Genomic DNA, 23,888 nt, shown 5'->3' with positions numbered 1-23,888 from the left:
CTGCCTTGTGTATTGTGAGATAGAAAGGCGGTATACAAATTAAAAATGATGATAATGATGAAGACACAAAGAGAAACTATCAGCAGGGTGCTAAACTGTCCTTTCCTTATGCCTGAGGTAGGATTACAGTGGTACCTTGGTTCTCGAACTTAATCCATTCTGGGAGTCCATTCAACTCCCAAAACCATTCAGAAAAACCAAGATGCGGCTTCTGATTGGCTACAGGTGCTTCCTGCACTCAAGCAGAAGCCGCGTTGGACGTTCGGCTTCAAAAAAACATTTGGAGCCAATTTGTTCGACAACTAAGCCATTTGAGAACCAAGGTACCACTGTAATTTATACTGAGATGTAGACTCAAGACAGTGAAACTAGTCCTAACCCTACTTAAGGTAAAGGTAAAGGGACCCCTGACCATTAGGTCCAGTCGTGGCCGACTCTGGGGTTGCGGCGCTCATCTCGCTTTATTGGCTGAGGGAGCCGGCGTACAGCTTCTGGGTCATGTGGCCAGCATGACTAAGCCACTTCTGGCAAACCAGAGCAGGGCACGGAAACGCTGTTTACCTTCCCACCGAAGTGGTACCTATTTATCTACTTGAACTTTGACGTGCTTTTGAACTGGTAGGTTGGCAGAAGCAGGGACCAAGCAAAGGGAGCTCACCCCGTCGTGGGGATTCGAACCACCGACCTTCTAATTGGCAAGTCCTAGGCTCTGTGGTTTAACCCACAGCGCCACCCGCATCCCTTAACCCTACTTACCTGGGAGTAATTGAATTCAGAGGGACTTACTAGACATGGTTAGAATTATAGCCAAACATGGCCTCATGATGGGTCACTGGCCACTTCATTAGCAGTTTTTAAAGTGCAAGTCACTTTGTTGTTTTTACTGTAAAAGACCAACAGGGCTCCCTCTCTGGAAATTCATTAACTTTGAAGGGAGCATCCAGGGAAGGTAATTGATTTCTACATATCTGTTGATGGCTAAGACATGCATGCTAGGATGGCTGGCCTACAGTTTTACAGTATTAACCTTTCTTTAAAGGCTAACTTTTCTGCTTTGCAGGGCTAGAGTGAATATCTTTCCTTCATTATTCTTTTTTTAAAGTTCTGGGAACAGGCTCTCCTACACCACCATGTTACATATGGATGAAGTACTATGTTAGCTATGTTGGGTTTAAGAGCATTGGCACTAATGTCCCTAGTTAGACTTGTTGCTTGGAAAAACACCAGGACATAGTAAATCTATGTCACCAAGTCCAAAAGTCGTTCACTATGCAAGGATAAGCGGGTACACCATATTGTGGAGACTTTATTGCATTGGGTGTGATGATAAGGATTACTGCCATTTCCCAGAGCGATATAGGTTTGCTGTCTAAAGTACACAGGGCACTGTTTGTTTTACTCAGTAAATATTAGTGTACTAACCTTTAGCTTTGTGATTAGGAAGTAGTCTAAGAATAGTTTGTCAGCATCTGTACATTAAGAAAAGAATTTAAATATCAGTAGTTTCCAATCTCTCTTGCCTACAGTACCAGGGGTGCAAACTTGAATAAGATTTTGTGGGTGCCCAGGTAAGCCCCACCTTGCATAACTGATCACTTGACGCAGTGCACACAAACCATTTGAATGGGAATGCCCATCAACTTTCTGGTTCTCCAGAAGCGGCTTTGTCATGCTGGTCACATGACCCGGAATAAAGTGAGATAAGCGCCGCAACCCCAGAGTCGGTCACGACTGGACCTAATGGTCAGGGGTCCCTTTACCTTTACCTAAGTGATTGGCACCTGCAAGGTATCTGCTGGAAAGTTTGGTGTGGCACCTGTCACTGCATGAAAAGGTGATCAGAGAGAACCTATAATCAGCACTATTTTTCTAGAAAAAGAGGTGCTGGAAGTCACCACGAACACCTCCTTCCCTCTCTCACAACGGCAATGGCGCCCTCCTGAGTGGTGCCAGAACTGAGTTCCAGCAAGTTCCAGCTGAAAAAAGCCCTGCGTGTAATGTAGGCTCAATGTTAGCAGCATTTCCTACTATTGCTTGAGATTTCTATGCTTTTTCTTTACTCTGAAACTGTGTCTGTGGCTACCTTTTAACCACTCCCCACTAAAACAAACAAACAAACAAACAAACAAACAAACAAACAAACAGATATCTGATACCATATGATAAAGTTATGATTACCACATCATTCCTAGTCTTCTTGTCTTTACTCTTCTGCTGAGGAAGAAGAAGAGGAGGAGGCGTTTGGATTTGATATCCCGCTTTATTACTACCCTAAGGAACGGCTAACAATCTCCTTTCCCTTCCTCCCTCACAACAAACACTCTGTGAGGTGAGTGAGGCTGAGAGACTTCAGAGAAGTGTGACTGGCCCAAGGTCACCCAGCAGCCGCATGTGGAGGAGTGGGGAAGCGAACCTGGTTCACCAGATTACGAGTCTCTACACCACACTGCCTTTAGGAAACTAGGTTGATCTCAGGGTTGCATAATTTGAGTCAAACCTTCTTTCTGGGGCTTCCAACATCTCCCTCTAACACCTGTGTGTGAAGTCAGCAAGTGGAACAAAAGCACTGTTCCACATGAGTCATTATATTGTTGCATGCCAGTCTCCAAGCATTGCAACATTCCAGGCACAGTGGAGACTATGGTGTCTTTATGATATATGCTTTATTTACACATATATGATATGCAACCTGAATTGAGGAGGAAGAGTACAAACATTTATTATTATTATTATTATTATTATTATTATTATTATTATTATTATTACCATTATCTGATTTCTGTGTTTCATTGCCTGTATGCATACTTTAATAATAATAATATCCCAGGAAGTGTGCAAGAAATCAGATGATGGGATGATGGTAATAATAATAATAATGTTTGCCCTCTTCCTCCTCATTTCATATGGACAACTGGGTCTTGATTGGCAGATATTGGGGGTGGGGAGGATGCAGTTTTGGGGCTTTGCAGGTCTGGCCATGGGTGTAGCCGTGGGGGGACAGTTGCCCCCCTAAATCCTCAAAAACTATTGAAAAACAATAAAAATAGTCAATTAACCTCAGTTTTGCCCCTCCAGCAGAAGCCTGTCCCCCTCAACAAAAGCCTGCCCCCCATAATGCCCTCTTATAGGGGGGATTTTTTACCCATGAGCTCCCCCCAAAAGCTCAACTTTTAGGGGTGATCTCCCCTAAAACAACTTTTTGTGCCCCCCATGGGTCCAGCCCACTGATAACAACCCTTAGAACCTTTCTTAGCCCAGGGAAGTATCTTCAGAAAATTTTAACCTTGAGATATTTCTCTTCTTTCCCTGGTAGCAATTTCTATTGTAATTGCAAGTGGGGGTAGCAAGTTCCAGCTCAAATCCTCTAATCTTAAAATTGCGTTTGTGAATATGTTTTTAAATATAACTTTATTAAATTTTCTGTTTTACAATTTCCAATAAACATTTTACAAAGCATTTGTGAATCTGTTTTGATAAAGGTGAGTAACATTTGTCGTTTTCTCCTCACTTGCTTGGTCATCATCCACCAAGTTGTGGATTTTTACCCCAAGAAAGAAAAGAAAAAAAGAGCCCTTTCTACAGAAAGTTGATGCACGTCATTAGCTTGTGTTTGATGCATTCTTCCATCTAGGTTTTGTTGTTGTTTTTTGAAGATTGCTTTAGGAAAGCCTTATTTACCACTTTCTGAGGAAATCATTTGCAGAAGTAAAACTGCTGCAACAATATGTGGTTTGGGGTATTGAGACACCTCCTGATTGCCACATACTTGAGGGCAATGTGAAGCAAGGCAGTTGGATTTTGTATATCACCAACCGCCTGGTTGTGTAGTTAAAATAGAGGATTAAACTCTGGCCTTCCCATTCCAATGTTTCTGATTTCAGCATGCACATCCCATAATGACAAGGCAGCTCTGCTTTCTTTGAACATATATTTGCTACTTCTTACTGTGGTGGGTGGGTCAGTAGTTGTCAGCAAAGGTATTGATATTCAGCTTCATCCTACCATTCCTGGCAACAGTCATTTGTGAGGAGTGATTGTAGGAATCATTATTAAAATTTGTATATGACCTGTATATCTCACGGGAGGGGGGTTCACAGCATAAAAATACAAGATAAAAACACAAAATGAGTAATAAAAGCAAGAGAACAAACCAAACCAATAACCCCATCCCACAAATGCGTTTAAAAGACATAGAAGTCAGCCAAAGGCCTGGTTGAAGAGGAAGATTTTCACCTAGTACGTAATGACATTTCATATGTAATGACAGCGTCAGGCTAACCTCCCTAGGGGAGTGGCTGGGGAAACCCAGCCAGATGGGCACAGTAATAATAATAAAAAATAATACACAAAGGGAGAGCCCTCAGAAAAGGCCTATACTCATGTTGCCACCCTCCAGACATCTCATGGAGGAGGCCCATGGAGAAGGGCCTCACATGATGATCTGAGCGCCTGGGTAGGTTCATATGAATACTCATTGAAGTATTGTGGTCCTGAGCTGTCTAAGGATCATTGTGCCGATGGTCAAGGATGACAGAGATTTCCATCCAGTAACACCTGGAGAGTCAAAGGTTCCTCATTCCTGTTTTTTCAGGCACCTATGCGGGTGGCGCTTAGGTTAAACCACAGAGCCTAGGACTTGCTGATCAGAAGGTCAGTGGTTCAAATCCCTGTGACGGGGTGAGGTCCCTGCTCCTGCCAACCTAGCAGTTCGAAAGCACGTCAAAGTGCAAGTAGATAAATAGGTACCGCACCTGTGGGAAAGTAAACGGCATTTCCGTGCCACATGACCCGGAAGCTGTACGCTGTACGCTGGCTCCCTCGGCTAATAAAGCAACCCCAGAGTCGGTCACAACTGGACCTAATGGTCAGGGGTCCCTTTACCTATATGGTCATCTTACTGATTTCTGCACTCTATGGCTGTTACCAACAATTAAAAGAACTCCTTTGTACTAGTTGAATCAATGTGATAAACACTCCTCTTGAGTTTGGATCAGCAACGGGGGAGGCAGTCATGGAAAAGTGGCCCTTGCACAACTAGCATAACATTTTTTTGAGTGACCTTTTATTATTTGATTATAGAGCCAGAGCCAATTAATTTCATAAGCTGAAGCTTAGAAGTACCATTGGAAAGGATTAACAGCACCCAAGGTGAACAATGAATGGTTTTTGCAGCTTGAAAAGTACCTGTTGCATCTAGAACTTCATTGAAAATATGATTCCACCTTTCCAATTTAATGAATCTCCAAGGTGGCTTCCAAACTATCATTTAAGATAAGAACATTAAGCAATTAAAATAACAATAGGAATCCTGGGAACAACAAGGAAGAACACATACCTAAAATGTGGTTTTTAAAAATACCATTAAAAAGTTTGCACAGATAGTGTGGGCTTGTCCAGGTGCCCAAGTGACAGAAATGGTGGCTCCATGTGAATCTTTCCAGTGAAGGAACTCCAGAATCCCACCACAGAGAAGGCATCCTACTCATAGGAGCAGTACTTACACCGTTTCTAATCCCCATATGGGACAAATAGTGGTCTGCAAATCTCAGCTGCAAATCCTGAGAAATCTCTACCATATGCAATTTATGTCACTCTTGTATTCCTGTTGAACTGGTGACCTGGCTTGCATGCCAAGGCACCTGAGCCACAAAGTTCCCAGGAGAACAATAAGTCACACTGACCTGGAATGTTTGGTTTATGGGTTCAAATAGGCCTCAGCTTTATTGGTTACAGATGTGAGTGGTTTGGCTTAGGCCTTGGGAGAAACTGGACTATATATTGGCTCGTGTTCGTCTGCAGGGAGTCCACGGAAGGGTAAATCACCAATAGTAGGTGCCCTATAACTTACATCAGATAGTGGCACGCCAAGGGGTCCCCGTATGGGCTGTGACATAGCCCTAGCCCACACCCAGGCTTCGGACAGTATTCAGCCATCCTGGATCCCTTTAACAGGATACCCTTACTGAGGAGGGGCAGGCAAGGCAGCAACCTCCCTTCCAACCAAACAAAGGCTTACCCAATGCCTAACCTCACAAAAGTTGTGACGATTGCTACTAGGTAGGCGAAAACCAAATGGCCAATGCCAATTTGCCAAGTGGAAAAAAATCCTACCCTGTCCCAACAACATGGTGACCGACAACTGCCATAGCAAGGTCATATGAAAAGAAGGTGGGTGGGTAGGGTGATCTGATGAAGAGGCAAGAAAGAGGGGACCAACTGGCCACGCCAAAATTACATGGCCCATGGCCCCACCCACTCTGGTCGTAGATTGGCTGGAGCTGTCCCCAGGGCACAGATGATGGCAGTGTACCTCCCCCTATGCTGGAAAACTGTTGAGGCTCGGTTGACTGGCTGCAATGTTGTACACTGGATAAAAGGTGAACGGACTTGCGCGTCACTCTAAGCCAAACTATGGTTTAGTGAAAACAAGCAAATTTGCAGGTTCCCGGAAAGAGGTTTGCAGCCCCTTTGCTATTACTCTGGTCTTGCTGCTGTCAGCTAATCCAAAATTTAGCTTAGCATGGCATTTGAACTTGAACACAAGGTTTGTTTTGCTCCAGATAAACAGCAAGCTGTAATGTAAGGTTCTTATTTACTGCTTCTGGTTTGTCTGGGGGAGACAAAACAATGAGCCTGGATTCAGATGCAGGGTCATGAATTAGCTCAAAGAAGCAGGACCAGAGGTACAGTGAAGAGACGGTGATCTTCTCCCTGCGAACCTACGCATTTGCTTATTCGCACCAAGCCACAGTTTAATTTAGAATTGTGTGTCAGCTGGCCAATTGTTGTGCTGCCCCCATTCATGCATAAAACAGTAGGCCAGTCTCAAAACAAATTGGCAGTGGGTTTATATCTACATGGCAGTGGGATGATTCATCATTTTTGGAATGGTCTGGGTGCAGTAGGATTTTAGAAGGTTGTAAAGTAATTGCAATAGGATGTGTGGCAAAGAGGCAATTATGGTCAAATTGGTGAATGCATGTTTGTAAAAAAGCATAGGTTATTTCCCCCATTTGCTGAATTTTGCCCACAATACCTAGATGAAAGCATCATTGAGTTCACAGGAGTTTATTTATCCATGTTTACTCCAGGGATTGCACTGATACTCTGTGGGTGGAGCCACACCATACATTGAAACACATTCAATACGTATTTTAAATACGTGACTTTCTCCAGAGAATCCTGGGACCTGTAGTTCCCACCTCACAGAGCTACAATTCCTTGCTGTCTTATGTAGGGAAAATTGGATGAACAGGACCATATAAGATACAGGCACCGGGTGAATCGTGTATGTAAAAATACCCAAGCCTCTTTCAAACATTGTGGGCCATGGTGCTGTAGTTAACTAATGTAGCAAATATCAAACTACAGCTTGTGGGTGTTGTGTGCTGCTACCTTATAAATAGCCATTGCCATTTGGATAAGCTGTGGAGCTGGCACAACATTTTATATGAGCATCGGCTTTCATTCAAAAGCTTATGGCAATAATGTCAGTAAAGGAGGGAGACTGCAGTGGAGCAAAGCTATGGGACTTTTTTCAGAGCAGGAGCAGTGATGACCTCTCTGCTGGAGTGCCAAGGTAATTGGCAAGTGAATGAGGTGATGAGGCTTTTAAGTTTTGCTGCTGTGACAGCTTAGCATAGCAGTTTAAATAGTAACATGTCCTTGCAAGGTTGTTTTGCATTTCTAATTAAAAGCTAGAAGTTGCATTTCAACTAGCTGATGTTCTTCAGTTAAAAGCTCAGCTTCTTTTCCAATACATCATCGTTTCCTGTTTGTCTCCGACTCACCCACAGAGCTGTACCCAGAGTGGCTTACAGCAAAATATTGTTCATTTGATAGAAATTCAGAAATGTATTGGGAACCAAATTGGAAAGAATCATAATATCAGTAAGTAAATTTTTTAAAAATCGCTCCATGCAACATTATATAACATAATACAAATAAGGTAGCTTAACAGGGATAACTAAACAGAACAATAAAATAGAAATAAAATATCACCTTGTTCCAAATAATGCACCTATTTCCTACAGTCTGGACCTACCGTTCAGTCTTCAACCACTCAGAGACCACATCCAATCTCACTTGTGGTAGTGCAGAGTCCGATCCTGGTTCTCACCCAGAGAAGTGGGAACCCATGCAGTCAGAAACAAGGCTCACTGGGTTCAGTGGAGTTTATTCCCTGGCATTGAGTTTATTTGACCAGGAATTGTGGTCATCCTGATGCTCATAAACTGGGTCTTCAGCTATGTACTGTTTCCCCCTGCCTGGTGGGGTTGACTACAGGGGCTGTTATGAAAACTGGTCAACCTGGATAGCCAGGTCTGGCATAACAGCCTTTCTATTTAGGGACTAAATAACCGATACTTCTGTCTCAGTGCTTGACAAAGAGACCACTCTGCAATGTTCCTTATGGGGAAGCCAGCATAGCTTTCCATCTCTGCAGCAAAAGATGATTTAATAGATACCTGTATATGTGTGCATGCAAGGAACAAATGGAACAGAAGCAGGTTGGTACAGTGAGTCAGAGAAATGATGGTGTTGGGAGGAATTTGATATAGCACTATGGCAGTCTTTTCCTCAGCGCAAGCATTTCAGTTTGCCAGCTAACATGTTGCCCCTTTTCTTCCCTGTGTTGTACTGACACCCCCACCAGCCACTTTGGAGGGGTATGGGGCAGAGGGAGAGGGGGGGAAGCCCTGATGTCCAATAGAAGACCTTGCACAGCCTTCCACTAGCAGGACTTGCAGAAATCCTTTAAGTCTCCACTCACCTTTCCTTCCAAAGGGAAGCAACCCCAGCTTCAGTCTTTAAATGTACTGTACTGATAATTCTCACTAGGGCTAACAGTCTAGAAAATGTGTTTAGGTTTGTAGCTAGAGATGGAGGAGCAATTCAATTCAGCTTGCATTTCATCATCATCATTTTTAATTTGTATACCGCCTTTCTATCTTACAATACTCAAGGTGGTTTACAAGCTGAAGAAACAAAAGATGTACATCTTATAACAATTTAATGCAATACAAAAATGTGATAATAAAACATAACTTTAAAATAGGCAACCTACATCAAAAAAGTAACATTCAACAACCATTAGAATAGTATAAAATAATAATGTCGACATATAAAAGTTGAACAGAAATCCACTCAACAGTTACAATAAATAATATCTAAACTGTAAATAAAACAATGGCAAACCACAGTACATAAAATAATGCAATACACATTGAGAAGCAGAGACTAGAGGATAGAGCAAGGCAGGTGGAAGGAGGCCTTGCCTGACAAAGTCTCTATCGGGGCAAATCAACTTCTTCCACACTTTCCAAAACAATGTTTAAACCAAAACTTAGCCAATAAGTAACAATGTTCTGTATACTGTAATGATTTTTTGAGATCTGAAAGATAGTTTGTAAGAGGGGTTTTGGCTGTACTGTGTACTCTCAGGTCAGGCCCTCCCTTTTCAAAAGCAGGTTTTACCAGAAGCCTGTGTGTGTGTGTGTGTGTGTGTGTGTGAGAGAGAGAGAGAGAGAGAGAGAGAGAGAGAGAAATGAATTAATGTATACCTTGGGAAACCTTGCTTTGTCTTCAACCACTTTCAGCTGTTCAGAAAACATTTTCTTTCATTTCAAACTTCTTATGGATACTTTACGTCAGCCCTTGACAAATTTTGGAGAGGCATCGAGATAGTAAGAGCTGTAAGTCATAGTGAGCTTTGAGTTTCTTTTGACCTGGTTTGTAAATTGAGAACCTGGAGTGTTTATCGCTGAATTTTCTACGGGCAATAAAAACCTATAAAGTTTTGATTTCCCAGAGACTGCAGAAGTGGCTTGCATGCTACAGGGAGCTTACAGAATGTGAAGAAGTCGCCCTTTTCCTTACTAGTGAAGGTGAAACCAAGAAACGGCTAGGCACCAGTATTTCCTGAAAAGCATGCCACCTGGGTTCTGGATTAAGTGTGGGGTCTGGGATGGACCCTGTACCTTTTGGAGATGAATAACCTGATTTTTGCGGGGAAAGGTCTCCTTAACGAAGAATGTGCTATTGTCTTGGGCAGACATCTCCTTCCTGGCATGTTGATGCAGGAACAAGCAAGAGCTATGCTCCATGTTCCGACTATTGTTTGTTCAAAGAGCTTTCAGGTTAGCCTTGAGGACTTGGCTGATAAGTTGTTTCCTTAGAAACCACCCTTTTGTCCTGAGGATAGCAACAAGGGTGAGGGGGAGAGAGAAACTAGTCTGAGGAAACATACCTATCTGCAAGGAACTTGCTATGTTTCCACCTGTGCTTACATGGTGGCTTTTCAAATAAAAAATCTTGGTCCACACCAATAACTATACACTGTACGCTCATGTATAATCATAGTGCAATATATGCTTGCATTACTTTGTTACACATTACAAGTGTGCATGGATGCTTAATGTTTCTCTGTGTAGGGAAAACATGTGCCACTCAAAGCCGTAATGGCACAAACACACTGTCATAATGCTTCAGTGATTTTAAATAAGGCTTATCCCAAATTCTCTCCCCCACCCCCCTCACATTTTTACAGGTAGTCAATTGCCACATTTGGGTAGCTTGAGCTTAGACTTTGTTTTTAAAAATAAAACCTCTCATTTGTAATATGACTTTCACTTGGAAATGTGCATTAGTAACAAGTATAAGGCGCACACCCATTATATGCTGGTGCAAGAGGATACTAGTGGAAAGGTGTATTTTCAAGACTTAAAAAAAGAGAGATGGAATTTTGCCCTAGTGTGCTTCCAGAAGTTAATTTAATTGTTACTTACCTAGATAGCTATCTTTGATTAACTTGCGTGTGTTCACAAACAAAGGAAAATTCTTCTTGGCCTTTCATGCCATCTCTGTAGGAGTGGGGCTATTAGGCTATAAGAAGGAAGAAAAGCTCCTTGTGGTCTTTCCATGTACAGTCTACCAGTGAAGGACCTAGTGATGAAAAATCATTTGAAAAATAGAGGGTGTAGCCTCTGCACTGTCAGTTGATACTCAGTCTAGCAGGGCATCCATTTTTTAGCCTTTACAATGTGATAGTTCAGTGAACCTGACCAAATTGTTGGTGAAGTGCAGCCCCCCTCCTCACGTGTACATGAGAGGTCTTTTGCTGAGTTCTCTTGCAGTTTAAAATAATCTCTGCTTAGCATCACATCTTCACTTCGCCTTGTTTACAAATGAGTTGGGAATCCTTTTTACAAATAATGGTTAGTTGCTAAACAAGTAAATTTCACAACCCAGGGTTTGAAGTTTGCTTGTTTAGTAACTAACCATAGCTTGTTGTAAGCCAGAATTCCTGGTTTGCACACTATGCTAAGCCCAGAGGCTTTGAAACAAAAAGTAAATTTGACAGAAGGCTTTTCCCGACTGCAAGTGGGAGTGAAGTAGCCATTGCACATGCTTGCTGACATCCATATAGTGCTAAAACATGCTTTAGAATTGCCTACAAATCAGACCAGTGACTCCTGGTCACCTCACAACTCCCTGTGCATACGCTATGTATTTATAACCACCATTTTACAGAATTATATTTAGGATAATGAATACTGATCTGAATCTGGGGGTTAGTAAGCAGTGTGCCGGAGAGAGAGATGCTGATGTCTGTTCTTGGAAGCAATGCTATGTGTATGAGAGGGACAGAATCTATTTGGCAAGAATGCTGTGGACCTCTCCATTGTACGCTTAAAGTTGTATACATATGTAAATAAACCATATAGCATCTCTGTTGTGTCTTATTGGCCCAGAGGAAACACAGACACTGGTTTAAAATGCGTTTGGTACTCCTGGAATCTCACACAACTGGAGTGTTTTTGGCTAAGCTGGAAGATGAAGTTTGCAGGTGGGATCAAAATTTTTGTTTCAAGTTCTGGTTATCAGAAGATCCCTTCTGTCAAATATGCAAATATCAGCTTGATTGACTTTGATTTAAAAGAATGTGCTTTGGATTACAATAATGTGCTTTTGTAACATATAATGCTAGACACCCTAGGATATTTGTTTATAGCATGTATTGATTTTCTAATCTTGGCCTATGTTTTACTCAAACTCCCTCTGCCTTTCCTGGTTAAATCTAAAATTGGTCATATTTTTCGTTTTGTCATTTGCTTTCCAAATAATAAGGGTTGCAATTAGTCAGCTGGAAACCTTTTAAAGTATTGAAGTAGAGAAGGTGAAATGGAACGTGTTGAATAAGGAGGGCTGGGCGTCCTTGGGAAAAGCCATGTGCTGTACTGTGATCAGCTTCCTTTGCTTGTGGATGTGGGGAGAGATTATCCACAAGTGGTCTTGAATAATGTCGTGGCCTTGCAATGAGAGGAGTGCAAGTGCTTCGTCGAGCCATTACCTAGCAACGTGAGATCAGAACAAACTTCTTGACTGGCAAACTATAGAGTTACACACACGTGAATTCCCAAGGCTTGCTGTAATGAAATTTTGAGCAGAAGTGGCAACAATATGTGTCTTAACTCTTTCCTTGACAGCTGTTCCTCACACTCTTAAGTAGCTGCCCAATTGCTTTCCCTTCCTGCTTGTAGCATTCCAGATGCATAATAATTTGTGTAAACGTGAACTTGGAATCCCACCAAAGAAAACACATCTTGGAGAATGGGGTTGATTTCTGGACAGAAAACAGCTAGCAAGGAAAGGGCCTTTTCAGGGGTTCATCCTTTTCAGGGGCTCATCCACAGGGGAGCAGGCATCTTGCTCCAGATCCACTGTTCCCCCATTTGAATTTGATCTTAGAACACACGTCCACATTTGTGTTTGTATTTTAGTTTACAAAACTGCTGCTTCCTGCCCCTGGTTGTGGGCATTTCCATGTGGTGTGTCAATTCACGTTGTGCAATTTTGACTCCACCTTCTAATTTGCTATTTCCACTCTCTTTGTTTGAGCACAAACTGAGCTTGTATAAAGGAAGAAGTCGATGAAACAACACCACTCCCACCGGAGCAAAACGGGGGCTTGCTGAGCCGCCTGCCTGGCTGATAAGGCCCTTGGCGGGTGGAGAGGAGTACGGGGCCAGGCCATGCTGCAGCTGCCTGCTTGGGGGGCACCTAGTTCATGCCCCCTCAAACATTGTGTGCATGGGGACACAGCCCTCCTGGCACCCCCCATGCTACGCCCCTGATTCAGAGTCCTGAAGAGTGTGGACTGGACAAGCACTTGAGAGGGAACACTTCTTCCCTGGTCCGCAGCTGGCCTATTGTAAGACCACACAGTCTCCAATGTTGGCAGTGCATTGCCAGTGTGGTCTCTCCCCTCCTGCCACTCCCACAGGACTGAGAAGGATTGTACATCACAATTGGCCTTTGGCAGTTAGGTTTTTCCCCTTCCTCATGTCAGGGGTACATGAATTGATTTCATTTGTTCATTTTGGTCATAACTGTGGCCAGGGAGAGCATAGGGCAGGATCAATAGATAGGGAGGCAATCCCCATAAGGGGTGTTGGGGTGGCACCTGAATGTTTACGTTCTAGCTTGGAGGACTGGGGCAGGCTGTTGCATGCTCATGTTGAACAGCCTGCATGGCACTGGTATCAAGAGTCTGGCAGCTGCTTCCTGGGAGTAGGGCCAGCAGGCAGGCTGGGCCTGGCATCAGCCAGCAAGACATTCTGTCCAACAGATCCTTGCTCTGTGCGGTACCAAACTCTGATATAGGTAAAGGTAAAGGGACCCATGACCATGACTGACTCTGGTGTTGCGGCGCTCATCTCGCTTTATTGGCCGAGGGAGCCGGCATACAGCTTCCGGGTCATGTGGCCAGCATGACTAAGCCGCTTCTGGCGAACCAGAGCAGCGCATGGAAACGCCGTTTACCTTCCTGCCGGAGTGGTACCTATTTATCTACTTGCACTTTGACGTGCTTTCGAACTGCTAGGTTGGCAGGAGCAGGGACCGAGCAACGGGAGCTCACCCTGTCGCGGGGATTCGAACCGCCGACCTTCTGATCAGCAAGTCCTAGGCTCTGTGGTTTAACCCACAGCACCACCCGTGTCCAACTCTGATATATCTGTAACCAATAAAGTTGCAGTCCGTTTTGACCCACACGCTGGTCTCATGTACGTTTGTTGCGCCTGCTTGCTGACTCTGAGCCTGTGTGCTTCTGGGATACAATGAAGGTTTTTGTAGTCAGTTGTTTAATCTTTGCTTTGCAATCGCAATTGCAGTTCTTGGAGTACTGAAGCTCAAAGAGAGCCAATTAAAGAAGTGAAGGCACACTGTTAGTTAAGATACAGTTTGTAACTTATGTTTTCTCCCCTTTCTTCTTCTTTTAGTGCCTGAAACAGTATATGCAGCTGGCTATTCGTGAGGGGTGTGGTTCTCCCATCACTTGTCCAGACATGATGTGCCTCAACCATGGGACTGTGCAAGAAACTGAGGTATCTCCATTTGTCACTTCTTTTTCTTTCTAATATTCTTTGTTCATTTACATAATGAATACATTAGAATGTTTCCTCCCCTTAATTACTCTAATGACTACTTGGCAGGAGGCCCACTTGACAGGAGAAACTAGAAACAAGCAGATGGTTTTCTTCTTGTTTTTCCTTTCCTGGGGAAATGTTTACTTGGCATCCAGGCGGTCTCAAAATTGTCTGCTTAAAAGCCAGAACATCCCCAATCTGAATGTCACCAGCCCTCCTTTAGAAAATGAATGTTGGAATATGTATGGCATTCCAGGTTGTAAAACACAAATCGTAGAGAGTTTTACACATGTCGCTTGCTGCTTAAATTGTGAACTGGGGGCAAGTGTGAATAGAAATTAGAAGGTAATTGTTTTCAGGAGAAGTGATGGTACTTATGTATACATATAACGTGTGTGTGTGTGTGTGTGTGTGTGTGTGTGTGTGTGTTGGTTGGGACACAAGCTACTTATTTTATATTGACAAGATTTCTGAAGAAAGGCTGGACAAACAGCAGGTGAAATTAGAGGTGAAAGCATGAGCATTGGTGTACCTTGACTACCAAACTTATTATAGCCAAAGCTTTTGTAGACTAGACTCCATGATCCCTGTTCACGTAATGTCTTCAAGCATTTTGCAGTCTGCTCCTTTACCTGCCCTGCCCTTCCTCTCTGTCCACCCCTTTCTCCATCTGTGCCTCCCACCACGACATCCCAGCGCTTCCTCCTTAATGCTAGAAGGAACATTTGCCACAACAGCAACTTGTAAGGTGAACTACAACTAACATGCAAAGATGCAACACTGCCAGAGTCTGTTAAACAAGTGTTTGTGGTGAAACTATCATGTGACCACTTTACCACAGGTACAACCATGAACTCTTTCCAGAGGTGGTCACCTCACATTTTTCACCACATCTATGAAAGCACTTAATTCACCAGAATGTATGCCACACAAGAGAGGGACCTGCGATTTCCCGCAAGATTCATATGATTTTTAAGGCTACGTTTGAAAATGGTGTGAGTCAGGTATTCAACTTGGATTTCATAATTGGCAAATACACGTGGGTAAGGCCACTTGGTCTTTTGCTCGGATAACATGAGCCTGGATTATTCATAAGCTTTCACTTTAATGTTTTGTCTTGAGTGTGTGACTTCAAAGTTTGCACGGAAAACACAAAGCAACACTGGAATATGATAGTAGTGTTCATAAAGCTTCTGGAATCTAAAGATCCATTTCAATTAGCTAAGCAAGAGGGCACATGAGGGTATGCATTAATGGGCCATTAATGTTTTCCTCTGTACTCTGAGGGGCAAAGAATTGAATGAATAAACAACGAAGAATGTATTTAATGGTCCATGAATGATGGAATGCACTAAATTCTGTTCAGGGTGATTATTCATTATATATTTATGATTTTCACTGAGCATGTAAGGAATAATATCTCCTGAACAGAATAGGAGCAAGGACAAGAAGTGATCTTAATTGCATTAAAGTTTTAACAACCTGATGCCTCTCATGATTAACATATAGGGCAGCTTCACAGCCCTTCCTACTGCTGCCTATTGCTTTGCCAACAGAGTTCTGATCACATTGCCATGCTAATCTGTCCTTGACTACATTAAAAAACAACAACCCAGAACCATGACCTTAATAGTCTGGGTCAGGCTTTCACCTCCTACCAGGAGCTAGCCAATGACTTTTGGCATATATTGTTCCAGACTGAGTCCTGATATTAACTTAAAAGTGAGATAGGTATGTCCTTTTAAGCTGTTTCTGTTGTTGGACTATTTGCTGGGCTATGGTGAATACAAACTCATAAGTGTACTGAAAATCATTGGAATTTCTGGGCTCATCACCTGTTTTCCCATCAGGGATCTGTTACCAGTGGTAAGCACCCACTATCTGTGCCAGAATACATTGGCAATAAAGAATGGGAGTCCCAAACAAGTCTCACTTAAAAGGGCCAAAGCTTCTATTACATACAAGGACATAGTGATGTTACTAATAGCCCACCTACAGATAGCAGGTAAGTTAACGCAACCCACATTTTGGGTAACCTAGAGAGGAAGAGTAACCCAAAGCAAGCAATGACTGGAAGGGGGAATTCAAACTACCTATAACCAGCAACCTGGGTGTGTGGCTATTTACTGTTCCTGATTGGCAACGGCCAATGTGCTCAACTCCTTAAGGCCTCTTAATGGTGAGTTTTGGTGAGCACACCCTTACTTATCCCCTTAAACCAGGGGTGAGAAACTTGTAGCTTACTCTGATGCTGATGTTGTAACCAGTTCTAATCTAAGAAGATCATGACATTGTATGACGGAGGCTTGATGTGAGGCTGAGAATCTGACAAAAAAACTCTTTGCTGTTGTTTGCCAAGATGATTTCCTGACATTTGCTCTGTCTGAAGATATACCCTTATGAGGCATATTGATTCCTTGCCTGGGAAGAATCTGTAATTGAAATGAAGCTAACCTTATTCATGGCAAACAAGGTTGTCTAGGCAACTTCAGGAGGAGAATGACAAGATGTAGAAAATGTTCTGTACACTGTGCATGTATGGAAGAGATACTTGAAGAATCAAATTAATTTATCTGCTGTTTGTAAAAAGTATCTCATATTCATGTGTGCGTGTGTGTGTGTGTGTGTGCGCGCGCTCATAGGATCACCCTGTGCACTGAGGATTTGCTTAGTTTGGTGTATATATATAAACATAACTGCATGTCAGTAATGGAAGCAAGTTCCCATCCTGTAAAAAAACAAAAAGACAACGTGGGTGCAAACAAGCCACTGTCTCTTAGCGGAGTAAAAATGTGATTAAATCTGTTTATTTCCCCCCATCTTTCTATCCTGACTTAACACTGAGTCCTAAAAGTCAGTCCAAGAAGGTGGCCTCATTCAGCATGTTTCAAAAAGATGTTCAGCCTCGGCCACAATTTGCAATTGGAGTGAGTTGTATAGTGATTCGTAGATGGCATCAAAGAGCCACAAATGGAATCTTTTAAAATAAATTGTAATGGGACACATAGGAGGAGGTAGTCTATAAGTGTTTGTGTTTCAGAGTGCTGCATTTCACAAATTAAATTTGAAACTATAAAGTTGTGGTACATGCTTTCTTGTCAATACAACAGTCTCTCGCTTGCTAGTCCTCCTAAATTCCATTAAATGTTCGGGATTTGTTTGTTTTGTTTTTTTGAACATTGGCCAAATATGTTTACTTTTGAATATATAATCATTTCATTTCTCTCCGCATACATTGCTGTTTTTAATAAAAACCCATAAAGACTTGTTCTAAGTGGCAAGGGAGTTCTTTAATGGAACAAATGAATATTTTATGATGGATATAATGCACAGGCTTTTGTTAGAATAGGGGCGGTAATAATGTGACATGCTATGGAAGCCAAAAGTAGTGGGGATATTGGAGGGAATATAAATTAAATCTGTGCTCTTGATTTATAGAAATGTGTTCCCTGAAACCATCTTCCATTATGTGGTATGCAACATTACTGGCACTTAAATATCTACAGCTTAGACTAGGTGAATTATCCGTACACCATATATATACACGACAAGCTAAAAAGACTTGAGAAATTATTGTTTTAAACTTGCTGCAATAAAAAATGCATGGTACTATTTTTGTCCCAGAACATTTACTAGCTAACATTTACTAGCTTTTGTAAGACAGTTCTGTTTGTCATACAATGTACACTATTCGAGTACACTCCGAAAGCAGGTATTGATAAGCTAACTTATCTTTGTTAGTAGCTGAATAGGTTAATGGAGCAGGAAGATTTTCTGAGCTGCATTAAGAGTAACATGTTGCAATTCTGCTACCCGGTCATCGGTATGTGCCTATCTGATCAGGCACCGGCTGAATTCCTTAGACCTCCCTCCGGCGTCTCCCGGCAGGATAAACAACACGAGGACCGTTCCGGCGATTTTCCTCAGGCTGTGAGGAAAACACACCAACTGCTTCTCCTCCTCTCCTCCTCCCTGCATATCCCCAGGGAGGGGAATCAGACACAGACAGTAACGTATCTACATGTCCTTTATTAGTGTCTTTCAGCAGTCATCCAGTAAACATGTCTGCTCTCTTCAACATACAGAGAGAGACTCCACCCATGTACTTCCTGTACAGGTCATATGACAAAACCCACTGAGCTAACATCCGGTGCTCAGTACAGAATGGACTGCCCCTTTGTTCCCATGGCAACAGTCACAAACATCCTGTTTGGCTTTCCAGCCACAAGCAGCAGACTGTGCTGCCTTTGCTTGCTGCAGCTTTGGTGCTTTAGAATAACATCCTCCCCCTAAAGTATCAATGCGTGCTGCGAGCAAAGTGTCATCCAGAGAAGAAAACAAACAGTTGTTATACTTATAACATTCCCCTGTTGTTTCAGTTCCACCCTTGGAACTACCCGCCACTGGTTTTACCAATGTACCTCTCTGGTTGTGTGACTTCCAAGGAATGAGTGCTTCTGCATTACCTTGGTTAACAACTCTCTGTTGTGCCTTTGTCTCTGACTCAGACACAGCTTCAATCTGACCTTGGTCGTTTACAACAGCAACAGCTAAGTAAGCAAACTCTTGTGAATACCTCTTGGGTGGTACACCCTTCGTTGCTCTCTCAGACCTACGTAAGAGGTGCTGCCCTTCTCTGCTTTCTGGTTCAGCCTCTGAACTCTCTGGAGAACCAGTACTAAGCTTAATCAGTGGTTCATCCTCCTCTTCTGAGGGTCTGGTCATTGTGTGAGACTTCCTCTCAATGACTGTGACAACTGAGCTGTCTGAGCTATCGCTGTCACCATCAGTACTACTGAACTCAATAAAATCAACATCACCATCATCATCATCAGAATCATCATCATCTCCTGTGGGAAATGTGTGAACAATCACTCTCTCCTGTTCAGGAGCACTCTCTAGAAATTTTGTGAGAATCACCTTTCCAGATTCAGACAAAATTACTCTGTAGAGACCCTTTTCATAACCCACAAAAATGCCTCTGGCATTCTTCACTCCACCTGGAGCTTCTGTTCTCACATGAGACCCAAAAACCTTGAAATGGGCAACAGAAGGTTTTCTATGGAACAGTTTCTCAAAAGGAGAACATCCCAACTCTTTTGAAAACTTTCTCAACCACGTGTAACAATATGACTTTAGCGACTCAGCCCAGTACTCATGTGGCAGATGTGAACTTAGCAATTGCGCATGTTTTCCCTTTTGCAATTCTTTGTTCACCCTAACACAAACACATTTATTCCAAGCTTCTTCGGAAGCTGCAAGTTTGTGTCTTATCCCTTTCTTCTTCAGGAACCTCTGGAACTCCTGTAAAAGAAAAATTGGCTTCTCATCTGTGCAAAGACAATCTATGTCAGCATCATGCATATTTTTAACCTTGTCACAAAACTCTTTAAACCTTTCTAAGGCTTCTTTCGGTCTCTCCAAAAGATAAATCCAGACAAAACCTGTAAAAGAATCAACACATATTAGGTAATACTTTGCATTGCCTCTAGATGGTTCTAAAGGACCAATCACATCAGCATACACCCGCTGAAATGCTCTCTTGTTGACCCTCGAGGTGACCTGCTTGGCGTTCTTCTCAGCTACACCTGCAAAAGAGATCATGTTAGAATCACAAGAATTACATTTCATGTAATCACTTTGATCAAAAGTCAACAAATACAGTCCATCTTTCTCTTTGGCAGAAAGATACAGCTCTCCATCTTTGTAGATCTCGCATTTCTCATCATCATAGGACAGTTTTAGTCCCTTCTTGGCAATCTGCGAAGCGCTGAGCAGATTGTACTTCAATTCTGGAACCAAATAAACATTGCTTATAGTCAAGTTCAGACTTTTAAGATACACAGTCCCAATTCCAGTCGCTTCCAGCTCTTGACCGTTGGCTTGTTGTACAGTGAAGCTTTGCTTCTTCAACGTAGAAAATAGTCCTCTGTGTCCTGTCATGTGAACTGTGGCTCCAGTGTCTAGGACAAAGAAATTTCCCGCTTCTGGTGTGGCTTTTAGCGACATCAAAGCCTTTGCAGTCTTTGCCTTTGGCTTGGTGTGACCTTTGTCTGACGCGTCAGACTTTGTGGAGCTCGCCTTAGCTCCTTTCTTCCGACGTGGCTTCGTACAGTTCCGCTGTAGATGCCCAGTCTGGTCACAATTGTAGCATCGGACAACGTTCATAGCTACAGCATCTCCTCCAGTAGCTTGAGCAGTGGGGGCGTTAGAACTCCGTTCTTCCCTCCCTCTGTCCTTCACGTCCAGGGGGGCAAGTCTGTCATGTTCATTCAACACGACGGCAAAGACCCTCTCCGACGTGAGATCAGCTGCTGGGAGGGACCCCAGCTGACTGGCAACCGTTTTGTAAGTCCGATTCAGGCTGTTGATCACCATGAAGCAAAACACTTCCTCCTGCAAACGGAAATTGCGTTCCACCATCTGTTGACGCAGAAATTTCATTTCCGTCAGGTGCGCTTGAACATCCCCATCAGGCGCAAGCCTCAGGTTGGTCAGCTTCTCAAAATACAGCAACGTTGAAGAACCTGCATCTCTCTGATGTGTCCTTCTCAGCGTGTTCCAAACATCTCTCGCGTGCTCTAAGCCTTGTATGTGGATCAACTGCGAATCTGACACACACAGAATTATAGCAGTTCTGGCTTTCACATCCTTTGACTCCCAAGCACGCGTTGGCGCTGCAGGAATGGGGTTCTCAATCACGTCAAACAGTCTCTGATTCTGCAGCAGGGCCTTCATCTTAATAGACCAAGATGCATAATTGTCACTGGTCAAAAGGGGCGGAGAAGGCAGGGCTCCCCCCTTCTTGGCATCCATTTTGAGTCCTTGCATTGACTCTCAAAACACAAGCCTCTAAAATCCAATAGCTGGCTTGTTTACACTCTGTGCCACCTGGCAGCTCTCAACGCTGGCTGCGTTGGAAATTTCCAGGAGCTCCTCAGACTTCGTAGTCATAACAATTCACTGTTGCTTTCACTTCTCCTCTCTGAGGATTAGCCTTCACTGAAAGGCGTCGCTTAGCAACAGTACATTCCAATCCCTTGGAGAAGAAACCACAGGAATGTTTGGTATGCGGTTTCACTTTTAACCGGAGCCGTTTCCCATACGCTGCTCCCTCGAAGCAGAAAATGACTCAATCTGCTTTCACTCTTCTAAGCCCGAAAATCACATACCTGGGCTCCGTGGCTTTTGCTTCAGCTTGCTCTGGTCAGCTTCTGGCTGCAGAGAATCAGCTTTCTCACCTCAGGCATCCATGGAAGCCACCTCCTGATGCAGAGGGCGATGAAAACTGGAACCATCAGCTCTGCTACCAATGTTGCAATTCTGCTACCCGGTCATCGGTATGTGCCTATCTGATCAGGCACCGGCTGAATTCCTTAGACCTCCCTCCGGCGTCTCCCGGCAGGATAAACAACACGAGGACCGTTCCGGCGATTTTCCTCAGGCTGTGAGGAAAACACACCAACTGCTTCTCCTCCTCTCCTCCTCCCTGCATATCCCCAGGGAGGGGAATCAGACACAGACAGTAACGTATCTACATGTCCTTTATTAGTGTCTTTCAGCAGTCATCCAGTAAACATGTCTGCTCTCTTCAACATACAGAGAGAGACTCCACCCATGTACTTCCTGTACAGGTCATATGACAAAACCCACTGAGCTAACATCCGGTGCTCAGTACAGAATGGACTGCCCCTTTGTTCCCATGGCAACAGTCACAAACATCCTGTTTGGCTTTCCAGCCACAAGCAGCAGACTGTGCTGCCTTTGCTTGCTGCAGCTTTGGTGCTTTAGAATAACAGTGAGAGGGCTTTCTTTGTGGCTGTGTCCCAGGTGTGGAACTGCCAGCTTCTGTATCTGTTGATAATGTTCCTCTTGGCTTGTGTTCCTCTGCAGCAGAGCTGCTGTGCTGGCTTCCCTTCACATGGGTCACTGTTGCTTATCAAGAGGGAGAGGGGCAAGGTGTCTGAGAACTCAGCGCAGTGCAAACGCATCAGCAGAGCCAATTCAGGGCTACCGCAAGTGCATTTGCACTGCACCAAATTTTGCAATGCGGTTCTCCAGCCAAGCAGTGCATGCAAAAATGCATGTACTGGGGCAGAGTGTGCATAAAAATCCATAGATCAGCAAAATAACATAAAATGCATTATATTACAAAAAGTTGCTTTGCAAAACTGTTAGGCAAAATGGCACACAAATGTTTATGTTAGAAGTGATCAGCACTAAAATGCTGGTGAATTTTCATTATTTTATTTTTAAAAATGCAAACGGATGTGGAAAAAGACTAGAAAAAAGGAAAAACTGAAATTGACAGATTCATCCATCCCTACTGCTGACTACACAAGGGATTTCCTTTTGCATTTTTGAGTTAAGTTTATTTTAATAGTTTGGCTTTTCATATGCTCTATTTTTCAGCTTTAATGATATGCACTAGTAATTGAACTAGCAGAAAGCCACCCACACCTTTCATTGCTTCTCCTCCCCCAGTTCGTTATGACAGCTATCATGTTGTATCTGACAAATTAATGAAAGATAGAATGACCTGATAAAGAGTGACTTTTCCACCACCATCTTGACTGATGGCTGGTAAACTGAGTCAAGTGTTTGAAGACAACATGACTGGATCCGACGATCTAGCAGTTTTTGGTGACTGCTCTTGGTATATTTCCATCTCCAAGACCTGGCGGCGGCATCATTGACATAGGGAACTGGGTGGTTGTGTTTCTGGCGCACAGGGTTATGAGCAGCAAACAGGACTGGATCAGAGTTGTTTATCCTGCTATTGCCTTACAGCAATCTGTAACCCTCCATTGCAGTGATTTATGATGTGCCAAGATTCTCTGCTTAATTCAGTGTATCTAGCGGTTATGAGCTAATCAATTTCCTAAAAAGAATCATTCGGGTTCATCTTAGGACAAGAGGAGAAAAAATAGGTCTCTTTTGTGCATGCTGTTCTTCTATGGCTGTTCAGCCATAAACCTAGTACCTTAGATATGGGTGAGATCCTGCAGACGCTCCACAACTATTTATTGAATTTATATCCTTTGCTTCCTCTTGAAGGAGCCTGGGGTGGCAAACACATCTCTTTTTTTAAAAAAGAAAAGTGTTCTAAAAACAGTTGCAGTTAAACACATTATAAAAACATGCTCTCAGTTCAAGGATCTCAGGGTTGCCAGGAACAATGTCCATTTATCAGATGCCTGGGTAAACAGGTATGTTTTCATTAATGATGGAGAAAGGCACATTTCACCAGGGAAGGCATTCCACAAATGGTGAGCCACCACTAAACAGGCCCTGGCTGAGGAGATTTCACCCCTCCCATACCCAAGAATCTCCTGACCATCTCCTGAGGTCTTTGCTGACTCTACAGAGAGGAGGAGCAATGTATTGCTCTCTACTTAATTAGTCATGTGAGTGAATCTCAATGTGTGAGAGAGAGTCAGTCAGTGAGCCGGAGAGAGA

At 43.2% G+C, this 23,888-nt stretch overlaps 1 protein-coding gene and 1 long non-coding RNA gene across 6 annotated transcripts in view; one reads left to right on the top strand and one right to left on the bottom strand.

Annotated features, from left to right (window-relative positions):
* RNF144B (ring finger protein 144B) overlaps nucleotides 1-23,888 on the top strand; it is an 80,112-nt gene that overhangs the window by 44,194 nt on the left and 12,030 nt on the right. For all 5 annotated transcript variants that reach the window (XM_081919271.1, XM_081919269.1, XM_081919273.1 and 2 more), the window contains one exon: nucleotides 14,283-14,387. In XM_081919271.1, coding sequence (XP_081775397.1) covers nucleotides 14,283-14,387 — 105 coding nt within the window. The remainder of the gene's footprint in view (nucleotides 1-14,282; nucleotides 14,388-23,888) is intronic.
* On the bottom strand, nucleotides 772-10,696 carry LOC309374373. The gene is made up of 3 exons (XR_014170554.1): nucleotides 9,564-10,696; nucleotides 2,157-2,211; nucleotides 772-1,469 (listed from the first exon to the last, which is right to left on the bottom strand). It is a non-coding gene; the product is annotated as an uncharacterized lncRNA (long non-coding RNA).

This window comes from Podarcis melisellensis (genome assembly GCF_964234715.1).
Source record: "Podarcis melisellensis genome assembly, chromosome: 7".
NCBI classification, from domain to species: domain Eukaryota; kingdom Metazoa; phylum Chordata; class Lepidosauria; order Squamata; family Lacertidae; genus Podarcis; species Podarcis melisellensis.
Note: the sequence above shows the minus strand (reverse complement) of the source record. Positions and strands in the feature narration are given on the sequence as shown.